Source organism: Notamacropus eugenii, chromosome 5, assembly GCF_028372415.1.
Source record: "Notamacropus eugenii isolate mMacEug1 chromosome 5, mMacEug1.pri_v2, whole genome shotgun sequence".
Lineage (NCBI taxonomy): Eukaryota > Metazoa > Chordata > Mammalia > Diprotodontia > Macropodidae > Notamacropus > Notamacropus eugenii.
In genome coordinates this window covers 144,526,497-144,545,742 of record NC_092876.1, presented here as the reverse complement: position 1 = coordinate 144,545,742, position 19,246 = coordinate 144,526,497, and the positions used below count along the sequence as shown (strand labels likewise).

The following is a 19,246-nucleotide window of genomic DNA, read 5'->3' as shown; positions in this document are numbered from 1 at the left end:
CCTGTCTCATTGTATTAGTGACTTATTTGTCTTTAAAGCAAAGAGAGTGCAGCTAATTGCTTTTGTGAAACACATTTTCCTTTATTACTTGCAATAGATGTGAAAAGTATTTAATAACAGTATATTCTAAACTTTTTTTTTTTTGAAACAAGCAACTTTTACTGTTGTAAAAAATAATTCCTTTTCTTTGTTTCTTGAATTAGAAACAATGAGAGAAAGCTGAAGTCTGCCCAAGCCAGGTGTTTCTTGTTGGCAGCCTGCTCCCTAATGACTCTGGCTCTCATACAGCAGCTGCCTGCTAGTCCTCTTTGTATGGTCTATTGTTGCTACACACCCCTCGTTAATACACATGCTGCCCGGGGCAGACCCTGAGAATGACATCAACTTGCTTATCTTAGAAACCTACGAACCTGACGCAGGGTGCTGAGGTTGCCTTGCATCTGCCTAGCCAACTAATTGTGAGCTTTCTGGCCTAGGATTGGCTGCTCTTCCACTCAGTAATAGGTTAAGCAAAGACATTGCCATTCCATCTGTTCAACCATTCATTGTTCTTCTTGCCTGCCTGGAAGTCTGCAGCTAAAATTGGGTTAAGGAGTTACTGTTGAAGCTGATACAGAAACCAATGTCTTTGTGTTTTCCTGATAACGTAAGTATTTGGTTTACCAACTGTCTTAAATTAAACTTTACTAACTCTTCAGAATATCATTTTGGAGTCTGGAGAGAATGGTAAGCACTACTGATGAAAAGTCAAAAGATTTTTCATACCAGTGTTTACATTCTTAGACTGTGGATTATGGGTGTATACAAATATATATGTGTGTGTGTGTATATACATATATATGTAAATATATATCATATATACAGAAATATATGCACATAATCTCCAAAATACCCCAAACTGCATGCCTTTTAAATATCAAGTGTCTTGTCTTTTGGATTATGTTTTCCTAGAGCGGTATTACACTTTATGACATGATATTCTGCAGTGTTTTAGAAATGGCAGCTTTCCAAATTAGAAAACTTTTTAAAAGCACTTTCAGTGACAAGCTATGAATTTTTAAATGAGACCACCTTGCAGAGACTCTGATAACCTTTTAAATGTCTGTATCATCTCTGAGTGCCATACAAATTCTGATAAGATATCTCAGATTTTTTTTCCTCCTCATAGTTTTAGAAGAGTCCAGGCTAGGACCAGGATTGATTTAGGCAAAACTGGCAATTTGTTGTTGTTGTGACTCAATTAGTGGACTTTAAATAGTGTCAGATGGTAACAAACTGTCTTCTAGCACTTCCTGGTGACTTCAGAAACTGCTTTGTAATATTCATTCCAGTGTGAATTCATATGTAGGGGTTTTTTTTCCCTTCATAAGTTCAACTATTAGGTTGAAGAATTTCCAAAGTAATTCTCCGTGAACCAGTGTCTTCAAGAATGTTCTCAAGGGTTGACGGAAAAGACTCAAAAGATTTTCATATATCATTTGGGAGGGAGAGGACATAAAGGGTTAAAAGGGGGTTTTCATTTCTACCACATGCCCTATTGTGTGAACATATGCATAAGTCTATTGAAAGTTTTCAGAAGATGGGCAGGCCACCAGTTGCTGGTCTCCTGCAGTTCCAGTAGACATCTGTTGCCCCAGAGCATTAACCAATCTGTTCAATGGGACATCCTCCCTTTGTTCGCTAGAGGGATGCAGACAACAGCACTCACTGAAACACAATGGTAATTAAATACATAGAAACTGCAGCCGTAGGTATTTATTACATATTCATTATTTTTTTGTATTGTCCTCTTTACTATTATCGTTTGGGTCGCTAACCAGTACCTACTTTCATGGCATAGTTTTATGTTAAAACAAATATATTATTTTAACACGTCTATATAGCATCGATTCACATTTTGTTTAGAATGTGAAAAATATGTAAAAAAGCATTTGACTGTAGTTTCATTTGATATTAGGCAGGTCTATTTTAATAGCAATTTCTAGAAAATATGGTTTTTTTATTGATGAGACATTTTAGAACCATACAAGAAATTTTCCTGCAACTGTTGAATATATCAAAATCACTCAGTTAACATTTCAAAAGTTTGTTAGTAAAGGTCAGCTTATAAGGCTGGATTTTCCCCCTTTAACTTAACCATGTAGCTATTCATAAGAACAACAGCAGTAATAATAGCCAGCATTTCCATGTCCCTTTATTGTTTGCAAATCACTTTACATGTGTTACTCGCATGATCCTCCTAATAACCCTGGGAGATAGGTACCATCATTGACTCCATTCAGCAGATGAGGAAGCTGAGGCAGGCAGCAGCTGAATGACTTACATAAAATGTCAGAGGCAGGACGGGAACTCAACAAAGAAGGGTGATTTCTAACACTTACATAACTGCTTTGAAAAGCTCGTTAAAAAATTGTAACTTGAGATACTATATCTGAGGAAACGTGATGTGATAGAGAAGCAGTGTATGTATTGATACTTACGTTTAGGCTAAGGGCCCTTATATCTCTGAATCTGATGGTAAGGAATTTGTTTGTTAGAGAATAGTGTATTAAAGCCAAAATAAGCCCTAGAAATTGATTAAAAATCTGTATTTCTTTTGAAATGAGTGTATGTGTGCATATGTGTTGGGTGTCCCACACACATTCGAGTGTTTAATGTTCCGTGTTTGAGAATTGGAAAATAAACACTTAAAGAAATGGTGGAGGTGATATTTCTGCATTACCAAATAAATAGGATTGATTGTTTAGCCTTTATTTTAAAGGTCACTAATATTGCATAAAATGATTTTATAATTGTCTAAAAGTATAATATTCATGGAAATGTATTCAGCTTCACCTTTTTAAAAGGTTTATCTTCTCCCCACTATAAAACCCAAAAATCTAGTTATTTTCCAATCAGCATTTTTCTAGTTAGCTTTTTCACCTTCTAAAATGATTATTCATTTTCAGTTGTTTAAGCATGAATTGTGGTCATACTAACTTCCCAAAGTCCCTGCAGATTAGTTATTTTTAGAACCGTGGTGCTAATAAGTCTTTATTAGCAACAGGTTCTTCATAATTATAAAAATATGCTTTAGCAGTAAACTTTAAATGACTGGCAATTTCCTTTTTTACTGAATGTTTCCAAGAAATGTGTTCTCAGAAACGTGCTTTTTGGAGGAGGCTGTCCTGGTTTTACATATGTTACATTTACGTCTGTTTCATTAGTAAGCTTTATGGCATGCTAGAAATTGAAGTTTTAAGGATAGTGAAAACCAAAGTCCCTTGCCATTTATCTTAAGTACTGTCTCCTGAAAAACTAGATTAAAATTTCTTTAAGTTGATGTAAAACATATATGTAATACATTTTCCTGATAATTTGACCTTGTTTCCCATGGATGGCCTTTTCGTTGTAATGGCTTGTCCTTTTCCTAGCTCTAAAACTCATGAGAATTACAAGGTCAGGTTTAATAAATTATGATGCTCGTCTTTGAACAGATCTCTGAGAGTTACACCATAAAGTTTAAATAATTTAGAGTACAGAAGGGAAAGAAGACATATAAAATGAGTCAGTAATCCAAATTATAAATTATTTTAGAAAATTTAATTTTATTGATTGCAAAGTTTTATACGTATAATAAGCTATGAAAAGCCAGGAATTATATATTAGAAAAGAGATGTTCATACAGAAATGTGATTTCTTAAGACTTTGGTAAATAAATATTGTTAACATTAAAATCCCAAGTCATGTGCAATATACACCTTATTACAAATGATGCATTACTGTAGTTTTAATTGTATTGTAAGTTCTGTGTTAGGAATATGTGTTTTACCTAGTATCAGAAAAAAGAGAATTCCAAATTTTTTCATATTTTATCTTTAAGATGGAGAAATTAATTTGCTATAATATCAGATTTTGTTCATTTTATACTTTCCTCATGAATATGGTTTTGAAGATTACTAGTATATGTGGTATTTTCTATGTTTTAGCAATTTTTAAGGACATTTTGATTAAAGGTATAAATTTAATATGTCAATTATCTTGCTAACAATCTTGCTGATTCTCTGCAACTTCCTTAGTACTTTTTTCATATTCTGATATAGCTTCAAAGAAGAACGCTCCACTTTAATATAAGAATGACATTTCACAGTATAAGATATGGATTGGGGCAGTGATTCTTTATCTTGAAGTATCCTGCTATAGTAGTGCTTGTATCGACCCAAACTTTTCTGGGGAGATCAGAAATGTTGCCTATTAAATATACTTCCTCCAGTCAGAGCAGATTGTGGGGTTTACAGAACAATGATGTCGGAGCTTCCAGATTGGTTTGGCAGCTGCATTGTTCTCAGAGGGTAAACCAGACGCACTTAAGTCCCAGTCTCTTTCATAGGCTTTTGTTCATACCAAATTATACTTTCACTGTGCTAGCATTCATGATGGCGTGTTAAAGGAGTGCATCCTAGCAACAAGAGACTGGTTGCTAGGCAGCCTAGCTTCCAGTAGGTTTTTCTTGTTTAAGATACTTTTGGGGGGAGCTCTGTGAAGGCCACAGGGCAGGTTTTCCTTTTTAACTGTAACCCTTTATTAGGGTGCTGTTGTGAATTGTTACTGGCACTATGGTGTCAGTATATTACAGTAGTTAATAAATCACTGAGCATAAAGATTTGATTTTTAAATTTCTTTGCATTAAATCTAAATTATTTCACTTATGTTCCCATATTAAACTAAGAAAATTAAATGGGTGATGGTTCATGGTCAAGTGTATATGCATACATGTGTATGTATGAATACACACACTCCACCTTATAATTTATTTTAGACCCAGAACAAGTGTCAGGAACAATTTACTATTCCCTTTGAACGAAAGAATGGCAAGTTATCAAGTAAAACTATAATTTTTTTAATAGTTTTTCTGCGTATTCTATATATATTTTATATTCTAATCCAAAACTATATAAAAGCATAGAAAAATTTTGTGCTTAAGGAATTTTAAGTGTTTTTTAAATTAAACTAGCAATTGCATTTTGTATCTGCATCTGTGTGAGTTATTGTGAATCATTAAATTTATAAAGAAACTCTTACCCATATTTGGCAAATAGGAGGTTCACAAAGATATAGATGACTGATTTTTCAAAAATAAGGTGCATCAATTTATTTAACCAATTACAAAGATGATACATAACTTCTTTAAATAAGAGATGTTAAAATTTTGACACTGCTTTTCTTTGAAAGAATATTTGAATCACTGTCCTGTGACTATCTCAGATGAAGCTGCAGTTTTCTAAAATCCTACACACACTTGGCTGACATTTTTCACCTAAACCCACGGCCTCACTCATTTCATTCTGATGCACTGCACACTAATTATTTTAATAGCAGAACTAGAACACCTTGTTACAATGAGATGCATGAGAAAGTAATTTCACTTCAAAAACAGATCATTGGAAGAAATAAAATTTCTAAGAGAAGGGGAAAAAATGAGCAAAACACCTGACTTTTAAATGCCTTAAAGCAAATATATATATATATATATATATATATATATATATATATATTCCTTTGGGGAAAGAATAAGAGAAATGGTGAACTACTGTGAATACTGCAGGAGTTAATTTTCTCCAAAGTAATACAGGAGTAATATGTTTCTGCTACAAAATTCAGTCAAGTATAGAATATGTGGTATTTATCTTACTCATAGACTCGATCATAGAATCCTAAGTTTTAGAACTAGAAGGGACCTCAGAGAACATCTAGTCTTAGCGCTCTTGTTTCATGGTCAGGAAAACTGAAGCCCAGAAGAGGTGAGAGATTTGCCCAAGGTCTTACAGGTATTGAACTGGGTTTGAACTCCAAATCCACCACTCTTAGGTATACCAGTGATTTTCTTAAAGTGCAGCTCTGACCATGACATTCCCTTACTCAATAAACATTGGTGATTTTTTGTTACCTCTGGGATCAATATAAAATCCTCTGTTTAACATTTAAAGCTCTTCACAACCTGGTCCCTTCCCACCTTTCCAGTCTTTAGTTTTCTCCATATAGTCTCTACAATCCATCTGTATAGGCCTGGTTACTCTTTCTCACAGGTGAAGCTAAAATGTCTTTGCATTGACCTCTTCCTCTCCTCTCCCCGCCCCGCCCCCTTCTAACCCCCATGCCTTGAAGGCTCTTCCTTTTTTTTAAAAAAAAAATTCACTTATCAAGCAAGCACAAACAAGTAAAACAAATTCCAATATTAGTCATATCCAAAACTGCATCTTTTTCTGCATATTAGTCCATCATCTTTCTTTTATTCATAGGCAGTATTCTCAGTCCTTTGGAATCACACTTGATCATTTAATAGAAAAGAGTTTTTCAGTGTTTCTGAATTTTTTCTTTTCTACAGTATTGATGTTATATAAATTATTCTTTTGGTTTACTTTATTTCACTCTGTATTAATTCATACAAGCCTTTCCATGGCTCTTTAAAACCATCTTTTTTTCCCCTCATGCCTTATAGCACAGTAGTATTTCTTTATATGCCACAATTTGTTCAACCATTCCTCAATTGATGAGTACCCCTTTAGTTTCTGGATTTGTTTGGGTTTTTTTATCACTGTGAAAACAACTACTATGAGTATTTTTTTATAAATAAGACCTTCCTTTCCTTTTTCATATCTTTGGGGTGTTGATGTAATAGCGGACATGCACTGTTTACTTGCTTTTTTGCATAATTCCAGATTATTTTCAGAATGGTTGGGCCAATTCACAGCTCCATTAGCAACACGCAGATATGCCTGTTTTCCCACAGCCCCTCCAATATTTATCATTTTCCCTTTTTTAAGTCAACTTTGCCAATCTAATAAGTGTGAGGTAGGATCTCAGAATTGCTTTAATTTGCATTTATTCAATTATCTTTGACTTGGAGCATTTTTTTCATATGACTATAGATAGCTTGAGTTTCTTCTCTTGAGACTACCTTTTCGTATCTTTAAACCATTTATCAATTAAGGAATGGCTCTTATTTTTGTTAATTTGTTCCTTCTGTATCTTGAAAATGAGACCTTTATCAGGTAAATTTGCTGGATAAAATTTTTCTCATTTAACTCTTAGAGAAACTTGTGAATTTTGTGTAATCAAATTGTCCCTTTTATTTTCTGTGATCCTTCTGTCACTTGATTGGTTATGAACTCTCCCCCTATCCATAGAGCTTTTCTGCATCTTCCTGTCCATGTCCTAAAAACCCCCCTGGAATGACTAATTAATGTTAATTATACATATTGTTTTGTTTATGTGACATACATGAACTTTTTTATAGTTTTGTGTTCTAAAGCATTTTAAATTCTTGTTTCTATGTCGCAGTGTTAATTAAATATTTATTTGTAGGGGTGGTGCTCTTCAAGTATAATGTAATTTATCTTGAAATTAATTTCGGGTCATTTATTTTAACATGTGGTTTTTCATAGGAATACCTAAGTTCTTTCTGTAGTATATAGTGAGCACTATCATATATTGGGGAAATGCTGGATTTAGCATTGGGAAAGATGTGAGCCTCTACCCTGCCTCTGACCCTTAGTATTTGTTGAAACATGGACAAATTATTTCACCTCCTTGAACCTTAGTTTCCTCATCTGTAAAATGTAGTCTTTAAAGTTTCATGTCAGCTAATGATCAGGAATACTCATACAATTAGAAATGGTGCAAATAATGTGGACCATTGATCATTTTGTCTTTGTTGATCGATACTTACCTTTCTTTTTTAAACAAGGTTTTGGGTTATTGTGCAAAATCTATTTTGTAAATCTTAAAGTGAGTTATTATTCCTTACATTTTAATTAAGAATCTGGTCATGTGTATACCCCTTCTACAAATGGCAGTCATAGCCTCTTCATTAAACCCTATTCTGTTAGCTTATCTTGGTGGGGCTTCCAGGTTTGTACGTAGTAACTCTCCTTCTGGAAGTCCATACGAGTGAAGGATGTGCTTTGAGTCCTAGCAAGATGGCAAGGTGCTTAAAGACCTCATATGTCTTCCAAGCTAAATTTGGAGAGTGTTGGACACCAGATGTTTCTTAAAGTCAAAGAAACTTATTAATTCTAAGATAAAATATGACCCTTTGGCTTTTTAAAATCTTTCATAGACTGGCCACAGCTTACCTTTCTGGCCTTACTGTATATCACTCTTCTTCATTCACTGTATGGTTCAGCTGAATGGACCCTCTTACTATTCCTGACTCATAGAATTCCTGCCTTGCTGGCTTTGTATAAATTGTGTCACATACCTGGAATAAACTCCATCTTCTCCTTTTCTTCTCAGAAACTAAAGATTCCTTCAGGGCTCAGCTGAAACTCTACTTCCTTCATTAGTTCTTTCCTAATTCACCCAACTGCTAGTGCCTCTTCTTCCTCAACTAAAAATTTTACTTTGGTTTTACTTGTACGTATATATGTTGTGTCTTCTGATAAAATGTCATCTCCTTGGGAGCAGAGATTGCTTCATTCTGTCTTTGGCCTCCCAGCACCTGGTACATTGCAAGCTCTTAAGAAATGCTTCTTCAGTTGATTCAGGAGTAAAAACAGGCATTCTGTGTTGGGTATCTAGTAATTGAAGCTCTTATGAATTATATTACAGAAAATGGGAGGTAGTTTTCACTAGCTTAATCCTAAAACTCAATTAATATGGTGCCTAAGATTTTTTCGTGTTTTGAATATTCTCAATTCTAGATAAGTTTTTTATGTATGTGAATGACCATCTGCCTTTCAGTTATCTTGATTGAAGTTAAACTGGATTTTGTAATGTGAAGTTTCAAATATGTGAAGGTAGTTGCCTAATACTGTAATTTGTTTTTCTATTTTTCTAGGAATACAGAGCAGGTTATCTCCAGGAACACAGAAAAAACAGCAAAGTGGAGTCAAATACATGCAGCAGCTTCATGGGCTTGAAAGATCACTTGGGGCATGACCTAGGCCACCTTTACGTGGAGAGCACTGACACACATATAAGTGCTATTGTACCTTGGTCAGTGTTGGAGAAACCAACAATGAATAAAGTTAACTGTAGGAAGGAAGATGCAGAAAAGATCGTATCTGAAGATATTGGAAGCTCTAGTTGTGACTCAGAAGAAAACACAAATTCTGATAATGATTCAGAACAATTGGGTAGCATTGCAGTAGAGTCATGCTTGTTAACTAAGACTCATAGACAGCTATGTAGATCTCCTTGTTTAGAGCCTCACATCTTCAAATGCAATGAAATCCTGCAAGACCTCAAAACGGAGGAGACGCAGACAGCGCCTAAGGAAGTGAAGAAGCCCCCTGATGTGGTGAAAGAATACCAAGCCAAACTGGAGTTTGCACTTAAACTAGGTTATTCTGAAGAACAGGTACAGCTTGTGCTCAATAAACTTGGTACTGATGCTTTAATCAATGATATCTTAGGAGAACTGGTCAAACTTGGAAATAAAAGTGAAACTGACCCAACTGTTAGTACCGTTAACAGTAGCGTAATTAGAGAAACATCTTCCCTAGAATCCCAGAGATCTGACTCGCCCCTTCAGGAGATGGTGACAGATGATGGTGAGAATCTGAGACCAGTAGTTATTGATGGCAGCAACGTGGCGATGAGGTACGTAGGAAACCTTTCCTCACTAACTGTTGCCTAAGTGAGTTCTTGTTTTGTGACTGTCTGTATCATCATAATCATAGCAAAATGATTTAAGTTATCTCTCCATTTCTCTTGATTCAGAACAGTCTCGTTTGTTACTTATTTAAATTCTTTTTTCCTTACCTTGCTCCTAATGTCAAATACATTCTCAGATTTTTCACCAGTTCTTACTTTTTTTTCCTGTATTGGTGCACATGCTTTAAGGATATCAGTTCACTGATATGCTAGAAATGAAAATTCTGTGAGACTATGCAACAATAGATACAATCAACTACCTATTTCTCTATGAGAACTAATAACCATTGGGGAAAGAAATCCTAATTCTTGGAAGATAAATTAGATGCTTTTCCTTATGTGAGAAAAAGTTGCAACTATTTTTTGATTTCCTAATCCATCTTAAGAACTATAGTTAAGGAATAGCATCTTTGGGAACTGAAAAAACTGAATAAATGCTAAGAAAACTTAACTGGGTAAGCCACCAGTGAAAAGGAATTAATATTTCGATGGCTTAATTTTTGTGAATTATTCTTTGAATTGTTCATTTTAGATGAGTTTGCTTTGCACAGTGAAGTTATTCAAATGTTTCTAGTTAATTGAGAAATACTGTGCAGATGTGAGAACATTTTGTTATCTGGTATACATGTTTTTAATTTAGATGGTCAGGAAAAGTTAATAAATTTCTTGGCCTAAGATTACTGATGAACAAAAGTTTAGTGGCTAGTGAACTACCAAATAGTAATTTGGGGAACTCTAAATTAAAAAAAAATGCATTTTCAGAATTAGCAATCATTCAGATGCCACTGGCCACCCCAATTGTAAGTTAACATAGTAGTTACTTCTTTGCCTATACTTTGTGATGCAAAACCATTTTATATACTATCTACAGCAATCTTTTGATGTAACAATGGATTTGGTTAGTTTTAGTTTTAAAAAAAAGACGTACAATAATAGATATTGCATCCAGTAGCATTTTCTCAAATAACTATGAAAGAAGAAAAAGTTTTCCCCTCCACCAGCTAATAGAGGAAGCTAGTCTAATTTTTAACATCCAAAGAAGATAGAAAGTATGGATTTTTTTGTTCCCCTCTACCACCAGAAAATATATTTTGTCAAAGCTTCAGTACCTCAGCATAACTCTAGGTACTGTAGGAATGTGGGTATTCCTTTCACTAGTGTAGATCACAGTCCATCAATATACTCTCATCCTGTGGAATTCTGCCCAGGATCTTCTCTCATCCATTGAGGCCTCAGTCATCATGTTGCTTGCTTTACATTTTTTTTAACAGAGAAGTCCATCAGTTTTCACATGTTTTTGACACATGACTGGGCACATGTCTACATACACTCACATTTTTTCGAAAGGTGTCCTTTATACTACTTCTTTCCTGTAGGTCCTCATTGAAAATGTGTTGAAGCTTACCTTCACTCACTATATGTCAGTCATTGCATTGCCTTTTGGGTCACTTGCCTTTGATTCACTGGAAAAATAGTATTCCAGAATTCATAACCATGCATCATAGCCAGAAAAATATTTTCATTAAAAAAAACAATCTTTTGTGCTGGGGAGCAGCTTGAGATTGTTCAAAACAATACACAATTTACCTTAATGCAGTCTAATCTCTGTCTTCTTCCCATTCAGTTCTGGGCCCAATTCATTTGTTCATCTTCAGATGAATTAATTCAGATGTATTAACTCAGTTGACCTGCCACTCAGCTGCATGTTGGACACACATGTCTGAACAACTGTCATTTTCATCCATTTAATTTTACTTCTATGAATTCTTCTGATGATCTTTTATTTAATTATATATTTTATAAAATAAAACCCAATAATGGTCTGTCTTGATATAATCAACACAGTATAATCCACTAACGTGCCTCTGGAGGACCTCACCTTACATAAGGAATCCATCTTCTATTATTATCTAGTACTTGACATCACTGACAAAAATATCTTTAAAAAAATATCTCTCTCAAGGAATCTTATAGATGTGTAACAAATTCATGAGAGATTCCTTTAAGGCTGTATTCCACAGAATCCATCTTTGTTTCTATTAGCAATAAAAGCAATGATAGTCCCCTGCACCTTGAAGTCAATAGTGCACCTAGCTCTAAAGAATCCTAAGTGAGTCTGCCTGTTCTCTTCCTGTATGTTCATTGAGGTTATACTCATGGATGTGTAGATAATGCTCAGAAAAGCTGAGGAAGTAGATATATGTATCTGTATTTACTGAATTTCTTTCCATTGTCTTTTTTGTTCAAAGGATTATCTGAGGCTTTTGGTATTTTACTTCTCCCTGAGATATTTTTTAAAATGGTTCCCAAGTGATTATGTTGCCTTTAGCAGGTTTCCTTGAAGTGCGCTTGATCTGGTACCAGCAGTTCTTCCTTGACTTTATTTTCTGTACTGGGGCTGAAGTATTAGAGTCTCAATGTGGTAGTTCACCTGTCCTTTCAGATTAAAAAAAAAGATACCATTATGGAAATATGAATAAACGTGTTGTCCTGTTTCCAAATCTTTTGTGAACGTTCTTGGGATGTTGTAGCCCATTTGAATCGTACACCAAGATTTCTGTAGATTTGTTTGTTACTACTGATTTTTGTTGTTTTATGTGACAAAACTGCTTAAAATCTTTCACCAACCTTCTACATGGAGTTGTGCAAATGAATTTGTGTTTTGAACGAAATTTGCTGTGTATCTCTGCTTTGCAGAAAGGGGGAATGTTTGTAGTTGTGTCTTATTATGGTGACTGCTTTTCTTGGGGTAAGTTTGTATAGAAAATGATGATAATTGTGGTCATATCTTTTTTCTTTTCCCACTTCTCATTATACGGTCAGCAGCTTATTAAGTCATGTTAAAATGTTGCAAATATTTGCCTAGTCTTCTTATAATTTTTTATTTATGTTGATTTTGGCCTTTATTCTAATTCATTGATGGTCTTATTTTAATAAATTTCCCACATCAATAATTAGTCATTTCCTTTCTTTTGGAATAGTCCATTTATGTCTTGTGATGTTTTACAGTGTTTGCCATGTCCAGCAACCCTCAAGTTCTCTTCTTTGAAGAAAATATTCATGGTATGTAGGCATATGGCTTCTGAGTAGTCTATAAGTTTATGACCTCTTGGAGCTTTTTTAAAAATTTTTTTCCAATTACATGTAAAACAATTTCTTACATTCAGTTTTTAAAAAATTTGATTCCTAAATTCTCTTGCTCCCTTCCCCTCTTATTGAGAAGACAAACAGTTGAATGTAGGTTATTGAATATAGGCAGTCATAGAAAACATAATTCCATATTGGTCATGTTGTGAAAGAAAACAAAGACCCTTCTAAACCACCCCTCCAAAAATAAGAAAAAATAAAGTGAAAAGTGCATCAATCTGCATTCAAACTCCTTCAGTTTTTTTCTGGGGGGGCAAATAGAATTTTTCATCATAAATCTTACAGAATTTTGTTAGATCACTGCATTTTTGAGAATACCTAAGTCATTCACAGTTGATAGTCATACACTATTGTTGTCTACAATGTTCTCCTTGTTCTACTCGCTTCACTTTGCATCAGTTCATGCAAGTCTTTTCAGGTTTTTCCGAAAGCCTCCTGTTTGTCATTTGTCATGGCACATTAATATTCCATCAAAATCATATACCAGTTGATGGGCATCCCCTCAGTCTCCAGTTCTTTGCCACCACAGAAAGAGCTGCTATAATTTTTTTTTTTTTTTTTTTTGGTAAATAGGTCCTTTTCCTTTTTTATTTTTTATCTCTTTGACATATAGACCTAGCAGTGGTATTACTGGGTCAAAGGGTATGCACGATTTTATAGTTCTTTGGACACAGTTCCCAATTGCTCTCCAGAATGGCTGGTTCAGGTTACAACTCCACTAAAGTTGTAAAGTGTATCAGTGTCCCAATTTTCACATCCCCTGTGACATTTGCCGTTTTCCTTTTCTGTCAAATCTAATTTGTGCTAGTACCTCAGAATTGTTTTAATTTGCATTTCTCCAATCAGTGGTTTAGAGCATTTTTTTCCAACATGACTATAGATAGCTTTAATTTCTTCATCTGAAAACTACCTGTTCATATCCATTGACTGTTTATCAGTTGGAGAATGGCTTGTATTCTTATAAATTTGACTCAGTTCTCTATATATTTGAAAAATGAGGCCTTTATCAGAGAGGCTTGCTGTAAAAATTTTTTTCCCAATTATCTGCTTTTCTTCTAATCTTGGCAGTAGCATTGGTTTTGTTTCTGCAAAAGCCTTTTAATTTAGTGTAATCAAAATTATTTATTGTATATCCCGTAATGTCATAAATTCTACCCTTATCCATAGATCTGACAGGTCAAACTATTCCATGGTACCCTACCTTTCTTATTGTATCACCTTTATGTCTCAATCATGTAATCCACTCTGTTATCTGTTTCTGTTTTATGAATGCATTCATCCCATTGACATTCATAGTTAGGATTACTGTGTATTTCCCTCCATCCTATTTTCTGTTTATTTCTCTCTCTCTGTCTCTCTCTGTCTCTCTCTTTGTGTCTCTCTCTGTTTCTCTCTCTCTCTCTTTTCCTCAAAAGTTTTTTGCTTCTCAGCATTGCCTCCCCCCATCCAACCTCCCTTCTGCCCTACCTCCTTCTCTTATTTTCTTCCATCTAGGCTAAGATAGATTTTTATACCCAACTAAATATATGTGTTATTCCCTCTTTCACCCAATTCCAATAAGGGTAAGGTTCAATTCTTACTCACCCACGCCCAGTCTTCCCCTCCACTGCATAACCTCTTTCATGCTGCTTTTATGTAACATGATTTTCTCCATTCTAACTCCCTTTCCCCTTCTCTCAGTACATCCCTGTTTCACATCCCTTAATTTTATTTGTTTTCATATCATCCAGTCATAGTCAACTCGCACCCATGCCCTCTGTCTATATATGCTCCTTCTAATTGCCCTAATAATGATAAAGTTCTTAGAAGTTACAAGTCATGTTCTCATTAGGGATGTAAACAGTTTAACCCTATTGAATCCTTTATGATTTCTCTTTTCTATGTACCTTTTTATGCTTCTCCTGAGTCTTATATTTGAAAGTCACATTTTCTATTCATCTCTGGCCTTTTCATCAGCAATGCTTAGAAGTCCTCTATTTCATTAAATATCCATTTTTTTGCAGTGAAGGATTAGAATCAGTTTTGCTGGATAGGTAATCCTAGCTGCTTTGCTGTCTGGAATATTATAGCCCAAGTTCTCTGATCCTTTACTGTAGAAACTGCTAAATCTTGTGTTATCTTTACTGTGGAATGTTTCTTTTGGCCACTTGCAGTATTTTCTCCTTAACCTAGGAGCTTTGGAATTAAACTGTAATATTCCTGAGAGTTTTCATTTTGGGATCTCTTTCAGAAGGTAGTTGGTGGATTCTTTCAATTTCTATTTTTCCCTCTGGTTCTAGGATATCAGGACAGTTTCCCTTAATCATTTCTTTAAATATGATATCTAGGTTCTTTTTTGATCATGATTTTCCAGTACTCCAATAATTCTTAAATTATCTTTCCTTGATCTATTTTCCAAATCTGTTATTTTTCCAGCAAGATAATTCATGTTTTCTTGTATTTTCTCATTCTTTTGATTTTGTTTTATTGTTTATTGATGTCTCATGGAGTCATTAGCTTCTGCTTTCCCAATTCCAATTTTTAAGGAATTATGTTCTTCATTGAGCTCTTGTACCTCCTTTCCCATTTGGCCAATTCAGTTTTTTAAGAAGTTACTCTCTTTGGTAGACTTTTGTGCTATCAGCATTTGACCTCTTCTGTTTTTTAAGATGTTACATTTTTCATTATTTCTTGTGCCTACTTTGCCAAGCTGTTGATTCTTTTTTTCATGATTTTCTTGCATCACTTGCATGTCTTTTTCCAATATTTTCTCTATACCTCTTATTTGATTTTCAACATCAGTTTTATGCTCTTCCAGAAATTCTCGTTGGTCCTTAAGACCAGTTCACATTTTTCTTTGAGCCTTTGCATGTCAGTGTTTTGACATGGTTGTTTTCTTCTCAGTGTGTTTTGATCTTCCCTGTCAGAAGCAACTTTCCGTGCTTCTGTTCTTTTTTTATGTTGTTTTACCATTTTTTCAGTCTATTTCTTGACTTTTAATTTATGTTAAAGTTTATTTCTTAGATTAAGGGGCACTATCCTGTGCTTTAGGTTTTTCATGCCGCTATTTTCAAAGGTAGTCCTGGGGAAGGGGGAGCTGTAAGTTTTCAGGTTTTTTAAGATGGCATGATCTAAGGAGAGGAAGGAGAACTATAGTCACTTTGTTCCTGGCCTGTGGTCTGGTCTGTGAATGAACACAAGCACCCTTTTCTGCCCTGGAACTATGTCCAGGTTCTCTGGTACTAGTAGTGTTCCTCCTTGCCTTGAGATTGTGACGTAGAAGGAACTGTATATGGGCAATGCAACTAGGTCCAGCACCTAGTACCAGCAAAGGGTTCCCTGTAATCTTCATCTTTAATCCCCTTACCATTTGTGGGTGGAAACCTCTGGAAGCCACTGCTGCCAACTCAGTCAACCCCAAAGGTCTGCTGCTCACTTAACATAGAGTTAGAGCTGGAAGGGACCTTCTTGATCTCCTAAGTCTCAGAGGAGTTATATAAGTTGCCCATGGTTACTTCAGACCAAAGTTCAGAGAGAAGCACTTTCAGACAGCATCATTTATCCTCAGTAACTGCAGAAGAATAGCATTTTCCTGTAAGAGTCAGGAAACTTTTTAAAAGTTTTATTGATATTTTTATATTTCCAAATATATCCCACCCCCACCCCCAAACCTTGAGCCTGGTAACACACACTCATAATCCTCTTCATCTCCAGTGAAAGGAGAAAGATGCCTTTTTTCTTGTTTATCCTGGGTGAAGGTAGACCATGCATTTTAATTACATGGCCTTCAGTTTTGTTGTATAGTTTTTGCTGTTTAGATGGTTGTCATGTGTATTTTTTTTCCTGATTCTCCTTACTTCATTTTATATCAGTCTTCCCATTCTCAGTTACCTCTGAATATTTGTTTTTGTTATCCTTTCCCATGTTCCCCTCCTCAGTGATATCCCAGTATATCAAAGTACTCGTTGACTATATTTGGAAATATTGTAGTTTCCTCTACCTTTTCATCCTCGGTAGTAAACGCTGACGCTTTTAGTTGCCATTGTCTCAGTAGTGGTCTTTTTTCTTGTATACATTGTGCACAGTTAAATGACTGGGTCAGATATTTCATGAATGATATTTCCTAATGCTTTGGGGTATTTGATAAAACCATCTTTTGTTTGTATTAAAAGTATCAGGATTGATGTGATGCAGTTCTTCTAGTAAGATTATATATTTGGCAATAATTATATGTTTGGCAGTCAGAAGTTTTCATTGCATCAGTATATCCTTCAATCATATTTGAAAAATTTAGGTTCATATTCCTAACCTAAAAAAGAGTTGTAACCATTCATAGCAAATATTTTTGTCTTCCCACCTATGAGACCTGCACAAAATGGCATATTCACTTTAATGCTTATAACATATTATTATATTTAAACAAAGGTTTAAAAATCTTAGTTTTAAATAATATGGCTAAAAAGTGAATAAGGTAGTATGAGTGCCCCATTTTAAAGTCAATCACTTTTTAAAGCTAAATTATAACACTTATTTTGATTTTTTAAAAAGATCACTAATTATGTCTTTTTTTAAAAACCTATACATATACATGTATGTGTATGTAAATCTATAAATATCTATACATATATATGCATGCATGTATATACAAAAATTTTTCTTATATATCCAAGAGCTTGATGTATTCTTGGTCTAAACAGCTCTTTGATTATATAGGTTAAAAGTTCAAAGATAAAGTAGATGCATCTTTGAAGCGCAACAAAATAGGTTTCAACATTTTAATTAAAGCTTAAAATTCCTTTATGCAATAGCTTTTTTAAAGAGCACATTCCCTTCATATCTTCTACATTTCAACCAAATTGACTTACATGCTATTACCTGAACTTGATGTTCCATCTCCCACCACTGTGCTTTTTGCGTAGGGTGTTACCAGTGCCTGAAATGCACTCCCTCACCTCTGTTTTCTTGTGGAAGCCTTCTCTTTATTCCTCAGTGCTGTTTTTTTGTCTCAGATTATGTTGTATAGACTTCTCTCTTTACATGCTGTATTCCTCTAATAGAATGTAAGGTCTTTGAGGTCAGGACTTATTTTTCTTTTTCCTTTGCTCCAGAATTCCTAGCACTGTTCTTTTACATATACAGTAGTCAGTCAATAAATGCTTATTGGACTGTGTAGGTTTCAAAAATCATTTTGTATGATACTTGTAATTGGATTTCAGCAGAATTCTCCTAAAATACTACAAGCAACATACTAAATTTGGAGCAGGTATTCTAGTACCTGTGACAACATCAAATTGTAAAACAAAAAAATCAAAGAGAGAAATATTAGAAATCTTGATACCATTCTCATTAATAGATTCCTTCATTCTCTATGATAGTCCGAGTAAGTACGCTCTTATTGAATTTTTTTGCCTGGGTTTTTCAATTTGTTTTTCAGTCAGTAATCTTTACAGTTAGTAATTCAGTCAGTGAATAAGTGATAATTTTGAAATAGTGCTTCCCATTATAGGACAATGACAGTGTATAAGTGATAGGAAGGCTCATCTGTAATATTGCATGGCATTTTTTTTCTTGGAAGTAGTTGTATTGGAAATATAACCATTTTAACATGAGATGCAAATGGTCCGATTATCTTTTTTGAAAATGGTACCAAAATTTGAGCCCTGTCTTGTGCCCTTTATAGGACCTTTAATCTAATAGTAAATGAATAAATGAAACAGTTTTTATTATAAAATTACTCTTATTCTCCATGTCCTGATACATCTTAGGACGTAGAGATAACATCTTCATATGTAGCATGATTACTCATAATTATCAGAGCTGTTTTCAAAATTTCAGAAGTTAATAAAACAAATCAAGATTTCATATACATCTAACATTTCTAACTACAAAATAGGATAGTAACTGCAGCTTTAGTGGTTTGAGTTGAGATAATTTTGTCCACTTCATTTGAGTCAGAGTGAATTTTTAATATAATTTAAGGTTGTTGAAAGACTATAGAACTCCCTTAGGCTTCATAAGAATATGTGTTTATCATGCCTGACACTGTCAGTTTGAGGCCTAAAGCTAAGCTATCTCCACATTCATAGTTGTACATAGATCACAACATCCGGTAGCCAATAATAATTCATTAAAAACTTAAGGAGCTCTGTGAATGTCAGATATTAAGTGCTTGCTTTATAAAGTTCATTGTTTCCTTTGACATTAATACTTAGAGGTAAATACTGCAGTCTTTATTATCCCCAGCCAACAGACATGGAGAAAGGGGCTCCAGACAAGTCACTGCTTATGTGAATTATTTCAGATCCCTTCTGTGGTATGAATCAAAAAAACCTACATTCAGGGCTTCCTCTGACATATTCTAGCTGAGTGATCATGGGAACTTACCTAATGTCCCAGGCAACTCTGTCTATAAGTTACAGCATTCACATTGTTAAATTGCTGAAAATTGGTAGAGGGTAAGGCACAAGCATAAGCACCTACTGTG

The 19,246-nt window shown here is 34.5% G+C and overlaps 1 protein-coding gene across 4 annotated transcripts in view; it reads left to right on the top strand.

Moving 5' to 3' along the window:
- The window catches only part of ZC3H12C (zinc finger CCCH-type containing 12C), an 83,240-nt gene that overhangs the window by 49,205 nt on the left and 14,789 nt on the right, over positions 1-19,246 (top strand). For all 4 annotated transcript variants that reach the window (XM_072611165.1, XM_072611168.1, XM_072611167.1 and 1 more), the window contains exon 2: positions 8,819-9,582. In XM_072611165.1, the coding sequence (XP_072467266.1) occupies positions 8,891-9,582 (692 nt within the window). In that variant the 5' untranslated portion in view covers positions 8,819-8,890. The remainder of the gene's footprint in view (positions 1-8,818; positions 9,583-19,246) is intronic.